Below are 7,837 nucleotides of genomic sequence, written 5' to 3'. Positions count from 1 at the left end.
TTTTAGTAAATTTCTAATTTTAGGCGGTTTCTATAGTGTGATCTTAATGACAATGTCGAGAGCGCATAATGTTACGCTATCCATGTGCGCGAGGACGAATCTGTCCACTCCCAAGCGGATTTCCTTCACACACACAAAACTGGACGTGTGCTTTTACCGGCCACCCTCTTTTGAGCTCAGTGTGAAAACCACGGCGATCCGACGAGTTTGAAAATCGTGCAGTGTGAACTCAGCATAACTCTGCGACAGCTGCGAGTGAGCATCTGCTGCTCTCTCTCAGGAGCTCTCTGAGATAACACACACACGTTCAGCTAGCATTACTCCTTTCCTGCTGGGAAATATAGCTACTGCATGTGGTTACACTGTCATTATGGCTGTGGGCTTTTAAAGCCAATTGTGTTTTATTTTCTGTTGATTCATCTTAAAATGAGGAATCAAAAAACAATATCTCTATCCCAGTGTTAATAAAGATTTCATATTTTAATGTATTAAATGTGGACTAGCTCAAGCAACACTTACTGTGAAATGCAGTGTCGGGCAGTAACTAGTTACAGTAATAATATTGCTTTCTGCAGTAACTAGTAGTGTAGCTAATTACTAGATTTCAGTAATAATATTACAGTTACCATCCATAAAACAGCTCGTTACTTAGTTACTTTTGGATGCCTCAACCTCTACTGATTTGAAGTCCAACAATCCAATAATTCCTAGATTTATTTTCATAATTTTCACGACTCACGAACACATTAAGTCACCAGAGCAGCAGGCATATGGAATATGACAATCTTACATTCAGCAGATGGAAATATTGTCATTACACTGATTTTGTCAGGAGATATGATCTGAACACTGATGTGTAAGTTGTGGCATTACTTTACAAAACAAACAAAAAAGGCCTCTAACCACTAGCTTGCTCTATTCTTTTTCTTTTTATCTATTATATAATAACAACAAAAAACCCTTGCTACGTGTGCTGCGTTAAGCTGAGTCTTGCTATAGCACTAGTGTATCATTGCTCTCTTGTTAGTTCTGATGGCTTCAGTTGTCCTCGTTTGTAAGTCTCTTTGGATAAATCTTTTTTAGAAAACAAAACATTTTCTTATGAACGTATGCTATTTCTTTTGATACAATACATCATTAAATATAATCATACATGGTAACAGAAAATACATCAGAGGTTAATACAAGACTTTTACTTGAACCCTATCAGTCACCGCTGAGTGTTGTTAATGACTTCTGACTGCGGTCCAGTGTGGATTTTGGTCAAATGATGAGGCAGAAATATATTGTTAGTAACATTTCAGAACAATTTGTGGTAACACTTTATTTGAAGGTGTCCTTGTTACACACGTTACATGTACTTACTATTATAATAACAATTAATTATGCATAATTACATGCAAGTAACCCTAATCCTAACCCTAACCATATAGTAAGTGCATGTAGTTAATTAATATTACTCAGTACTTAAATGTGTAATTACACTGTAAGTTAAGATTGTTGTTCAATTCAGTCAAAGCAAAGATTACTCAGACAGCAGATATCATTGTTGATGTTGTTGTTGCTAGTGTGCAGGACACTATAGTTCATTTATGTAAGCGATGAGAGCTAAATAAAGTAAACCGTGACACATTTCACCCAAAAACTCTCCATACAGTGGACTAGCAGTAAAAGTGATGTGGGATCAGACATGATTCAGACACTTATTTGAGCTGAGCTTCAGTGTTTTTCTGTAATTGCTAATGTGAGCTTTTACACCACACACTGAACAGAATGAAGCACTGCTTGGTCATTAGTTGAGCTAAATTGGTTTGATCTAATTGTGTATTAAATGTAACAGCTGACAGCTATTCAACAGAATTCATTACAGACCTTTGTATCAAAGTTACCTGAGATTATCAAGATGAGTTTGTTCTGACACAGGTTAACTCATATTTTATTACCACTTTCTAAACTATAGCGAATAAACTGTGATATAATGTGAGAGATGTTGAAGTGTCTGAATACATTTTGGTTTGACTGTATATAGTCTCTTTTCCCCATTTGATGTTTTCATCTATCAAACTATCATAATTGAAGTGTGGTCATCTGAAGCTGAGCTTCACTAAGATATAGACACAATATTCGCATCTTTATATGCAGACACTAGATAATAAATAAAACCGCGCATTTAGTTGCATGAGCACGAGATGTCACTATGATTTGACATCTCTCATGCTCAGTTATCTTCTGGGTTTCCTCATATACATATACATTTACATATATATACTATATCAGCTACTGACGGAGCAGTGTAAGCGTGTCGAGAGCGCACTAACATAACCGAGCGTTTATAGTGATCTCACACCGCTGTGTGTGCGTCTCAAACGCAGTGTGCTGCTCATTCAGGGAGTGTGTGATTGTTTCCAGACAGTGCGGATGCTGCCTGCTAAGGGAGCAGCAGTGGGCGTGTTCTCAATGGCGCACTGATACACTAGTCATAGGAACCCAGCATGTATCCTACTGTACCCGTCGTGCGCATGTTCTGAATTAATTAAAAATATATAAGTTACTGTATTTATATAATATAGCTACTGTATTTATGATAGCTGGACGCGCCACGCAACATCACATGAGGTGGTTTTGCACACTACAGTGCAGTCTCTGGTGTAGTGACTCCCGTGGTGCGCGGCGGAAGTGGAGCGCAGTAAATCAGTGCCCTCGCTAGTGTGCTCGCTGCAGTGCAGGCGGCGCTTTGTTCCGCGTCACGCCAGCCTAACGGAAAACAGCGGCTCTTCGCTGGGGATGAAGGGACTGGTCTCCGGCGCAGAATAAGCGGAGGATTGCGCACAGCGCGGCTGGATGCGGAGGAGTAGCATGAGAGCGGCTTCATAAACACTCAGTTCTCCGCACACGCCCGCTTTATTCCAGCGCCATGGACAAGATGGAGCAGGAGGTGTTCTCGCCTTTGTTGGAGGATTTTCTGCTGTCTCCGCTGGTGTGCTGGGTGAGTGACCGCGCGGATCCGTGTCGTGTCGCGTCGCGTCGCGATGGTCTGCAGAGCTTCACCTGTGTGTGTGTGTGTGTGTGTGTGTGTGTGTGTGTGTAGGTGAAGACGGTCTCTCCGCTGGGCTCCGATGGCTCTCCTCTCTCCGAGTTCATGACACTGGTGGACGGGGTTTATTTAAACGACATCATGACTGAGATGTGAGTACAAACAGATTCACGGTGGAGACCTCTTTTTCCCTGAATGAAGCTCCTCCTCAGACTCGTGTTTATATAGAGTAATGTTAGTGTTGGTTATAATATGCTGAATCACGGTAATCCTGCTGTATTTCAGTCATATCACTATCAGCAGGGCTGTGATTGGGCCGCCTGTGGTCACGTGACTGGTGTTTGTGATTATGAGTGCCATATTGCTTTTATACAAGAGCTCAATAAGTCTGACCGAGGCCTGCAGCCAATCAGATTTGAGCATGGCAGCTCACTCTGCAGTCATAAACTGGGGCTGCGTTCCAGTTCATTTTTTTACACCCCCTTCATTCACTAACATCCCTCTGTCTAGTGCACTCGATGTACGTCATTGATTTCGTTGCATGCGTGCCCACTACTGGCCAAACCCTAGGAACGTCCTAAACCCTTGATCACTATGGAGTTGGTTTATTGTTTAAATTTTTCCCTTTACGAATTAGTTTGGTGCAGCATTCTGTATGTGTATAGGTATACTCGGGATGTTATACATGTAAAAAAATATTATAGTATGTATATTATAGAGTTGTTTGGGGTGGGAATAAATTAAATGCCATGTGTGATGACGTCATAGTCGCGTTGCATTGTGGTCTATGGAGCGGCCTGAAGTGTGCTTATGAAGCTCCCTCGGTCAAAACCAAGGGGTCGAGAGTACTTATAACACGAGCCCCTGCTTTATACTAACAGTCGGGGTTAGTGTTGGGCGATATGCTGAATTGTCATATCGTCCTATCGTGAGATTGCCGATACACGGTATTATCGTGCTAATTTACCTAATTATTTATTTACTCTGTTTCATTGCCGGAAAGTGAACCAACTCCAGCGTAAGGCTAAAAGCAGCCTTATGTTTTTAATATGACTGAATTTGTATTTAACATGAAAACAATTTAATAGAAACTGCGAGTTTATGCAGTTTAAAAAACACTCCCGTTATAATCAGTGAAGCTGTCTACACTGTATGATGAATACATCTCTTATACTTGCATCGCACGCACATCTGCACTTTGTTGTTTATGCTGAGAGAATTCGCGAAAGAGCTGAATTCAGTGAGCACATGCACTCAACAAAACAACAACAATATGACTCTTCTGAACGCCTCTGATTGGCCATTGTTCATAAGCTCAACAGAATCGTATGTGATTGGTTATTACACCGTGTCCTAACTGCATGCAACGCGACGCCGCGACACACGATAAAAGGTATTTTTTCCATGTTAATCGGAGGTTTTGTCCTAACTAGCTGCGATGGAGACACGCAAACTTTCTATTTTAGAAACGGTTTCTATTTCCGCGACGCTGCGGCTGGAACAGCAACATACAAATTAGGGCTGCACAATTAATCTAATTTCTAATCGCGATTACAATTATGGACGCCACAATTACGTAATCGTTCAAAGCGGCAATTAATCATTCAAAGTCCCCTTATGTTATTCTGCGTGCTTAAGATATGTTTTTTTCTTTCTACATGTTGTCTTAAGGGTTTTTCCATTGTTTTAGTTTTAGTATAACATTATAATACCATTCATATTTTTACTTTTTTATAATTTAAAGAAGAAACCAATCCGATGTATAGTTAACATTTGAAGGCTTAATACTATAGAAAAGCACTAAAGATTTTTCAGTTAGAGTGTTTTCAACTTGTTTATTTTCATATAAAAATACGGCATGCAGCTGCATCAAACAATGGTATAAACATCATTCAATGTAAATTGTGATAATCGGAATTAATAATCGCAATTACAATTTCAAGGGAATAATCGACAATTATGTTTTTTGTCATAATCGTGCAGCCCTGATACAAACTATATGCCAGCAGATAATCTCAGGTGATCATGTGCTTTATTCAAAGTTAAACATGCCTAATGTGAGTTTGAATATCATTTTGCGTGACTTTATAGCCATACTGAAAGCAACAATAGATATTAAAGTAAATTTAAGCAAATATGTGCGTTAACTAAGTGCGAACCAACGAGTGTATTCCATGACAAAGATGTTATCAGTCACTCAGTATGTACATTTAATGATGTTAAAAAGCTTTAATATTTATGAATTAGATTATAAATGTATCCATTTCGTTGCGAGTGCAGTGCGCTTCCAGAGAGGCTCCGCCCCCACACGCTTCTGATTGGCTGTGATGTCTGATTGATTCTGGTGTGGACACAAACTGTTTGTCGCTGAAATCTTGTCACGTCGCATGTAGTTAGGACACGGTGTAACGCGCAACACTGTAAACACATGGAAAAATAAATATAATGGAACAAATAAGCCCTAATATTAATTACATAGTGTTACTATCCTGATAATAATAATAATATTCCTGCTATCGTCAAAGGCATCAGCTACAGGCAATATCTCTGACTATCTTCGATATATGATACTGTCGTCTAACGGCACAACCCTAGTCGGCGTGAAACGTCACACATCACATGACCGTCATCTGTGGTGTGTGTGTGTGTGTGTGTTCAGCTGCCGCACCTGGCACACACACACAGACACACACACACTCTCTCACACACACACACACACACTCTCACTCACACACACACACACACACACACACACTGACAGACGCGTGATTGTTCGGTGGCTCTGACGCTGTGCAGGTGCAGCTACAGTCGGCTCATTCAGTGGATGCTGATCTGCAGTCATGTGAATAACAGCAGTGGTGTGGTGTGTTGTGATCGTGATGTGGACGCGTCACACTCACAGAGCTGCACAGCTCAGAATAATAACCACAAATGCATGATTAACTAATCACAGAAGTATAGATTACACCACTATATTCACATCCAAGAGTACTGCTCACAGTGAGTTTGTGCAGTGTTGAACAGTCAATCACAGAAAGGTCTGCTGATCACATGAACGCAGCAGCCAATCAGAGGCACAGAGGAATCTAATGAAGGCTTTCACGATTCCTGTCATTATAGCCAACAAAATATTAAACTGTTTAAATGCGAGAGTGACTCAGTAACATTGACACCTCAGAAACATGCTGTAAGCAGTAATCTTTGAGACAGCAGGAGTAAATATGCATATCCTGCTGCGATCAGCACTTTTCCTGATTCTGTAATCGTGATGTTACCAAACAAATGAAATCAGTATCAACAACATCCCTTCTTGCACCGCATTTAGATGTACTGCATTACAATTACATAAACAGTGCTGTGAGAATAATTTTTAAAATATATTTTGAATGTTGAAATATTAAATTAAAACTGTCAATATGTAGCAGCAAGTCACTGTCTTAACGAATGAGTCATTGAATCATTCATTCCACCGATTTGTTGAAAAATACTGATTCATTCGGTAATGAATGTTGCTCTGAGAAGCTCAACAGTTCTGCTGTGGCTTTGACTGGAAAGATTTTCATTGGTGAAATAGAGGAAAAACATTGCGTCTAAAACGTAACTATAAATGCATGAATATTAACACACATTCTTGTTTATTAAATTGATGTATAAAATCAATATACCTGTTACATTTTGGCACTGTCCTAGTCCTACAAAACAGCATTTGTAATTGTGCTGATATTGAACCATCATATGATACAAATATGAGACGGATACACATACAGGGAATTATTGCCCTCATATATTGGATATGGGGTAATTTTAACTGCATTCAGCTTCTGCTAGTCCACATCACACAGTGTATACTTCATAATGTCACTAAACACGACAATAACACAGACAATAGCAATAGATGGTGTGTGTGAGTGTGTGTGTTCAGTCTGTCAGAAGTAGGTTAGTCACTAGTGCTCGGGGCTGTGTGTCAGTGTGTGTGACACACACACACACACACTCACACTCACTCACTCACTCACTCACACGCACACACACTGTAGTTCCTATCATTATGAGGACTTTCCGCAGGCGTCATGGTTTTTATGATGATACTCTCTCTGTCCTGACTCCAAACACAGGCCTCACAGAAAACTTACTGCCCTCTTTCATAAAATGTTGTTTGTGTGTTTGTTTATTTTTTTACTTTTTATTATTTTTTTTTATTTATTTATTTATTTTTCCTTTTCTTATCTGTGTTTTTGTTCTGTCACTGTCATTCTGTTGCACTGTGGAAGCTTCTGTCACGAAAACAAATTCCCCGTATGTGTAAACATACCTGGCAATAAATCTGATTCTGATTAGTGATTTGATTATTTAATGTCATGAACACACACTACACTCTGAGCACATTTATAATGTAGGTCAGACAGTACACACACACACACACACACACACACACATCACATGACGTCTGTCCTCTCAGTGTCTGCTGTGTTCCTGATTCTCAGCTCTCGTATGAAAGGCCGTCTCTTCTGCTGAAGAGTGTGTTGATCTCGGTTAGGGCTGTGCAAAAAATTGCCGGCAATTGTCATGCGCATCTCGTCAGTAAAGCAGGTTCTGTGATCAGTAGTAAATCTCCATCACAAGCTTTCAGATAGAGTAGCATTTACTACACAGAGACGTAGTTCACTGACAAGCTACACAAAACCACATTCATACTCTCAGGCGATTCATTGCAGATAATGAACGCCATATTGTGTAACTTGTCAGTGAACTACGGCTCTGTGTAGTAAATGCTGCTCCATCTGAAAGCACGTGATGGAGATT

General features: G+C 40.0%; 1 protein-coding gene across 1 annotated transcript in view; it reads left to right on the top strand.

The window, feature by feature from the left end:
* Nucleotides 1-2,696: 2,696 nt before the first annotated feature.
* LOC107695193 (girdin-like) overlaps nucleotides 2,697-7,837 on the top strand; it is a 55,883-nt gene continuing 50,742 nt past the window's right edge. The window contains exons 1-2 of the mRNA XM_016495012.1: nucleotides 2,697-2,986; nucleotides 3,089-3,186. Coding sequence (XP_016350498.1) covers nucleotides 2,915-2,986; nucleotides 3,089-3,186 — 170 coding nt within the window. The 5' untranslated portion in view covers nucleotides 2,697-2,914. The remainder of the gene's footprint in view (nucleotides 2,987-3,088; nucleotides 3,187-7,837) is intronic.

This window comes from Sinocyclocheilus anshuiensis, unplaced genomic scaffold (assembly GCF_001515605.1).
Source record: "Sinocyclocheilus anshuiensis isolate Anshui unplaced genomic scaffold, SAMN03320099.WGS_v1.1 scaffold518, whole genome shotgun sequence".
In the NCBI taxonomy this organism is placed as follows: Eukaryota; Metazoa; Chordata; class Actinopteri; order Cypriniformes; family Cyprinidae; genus Sinocyclocheilus; species Sinocyclocheilus anshuiensis.
Note: the sequence above shows the minus strand (reverse complement) of the source record. Positions and strands in the feature narration are given on the sequence as shown.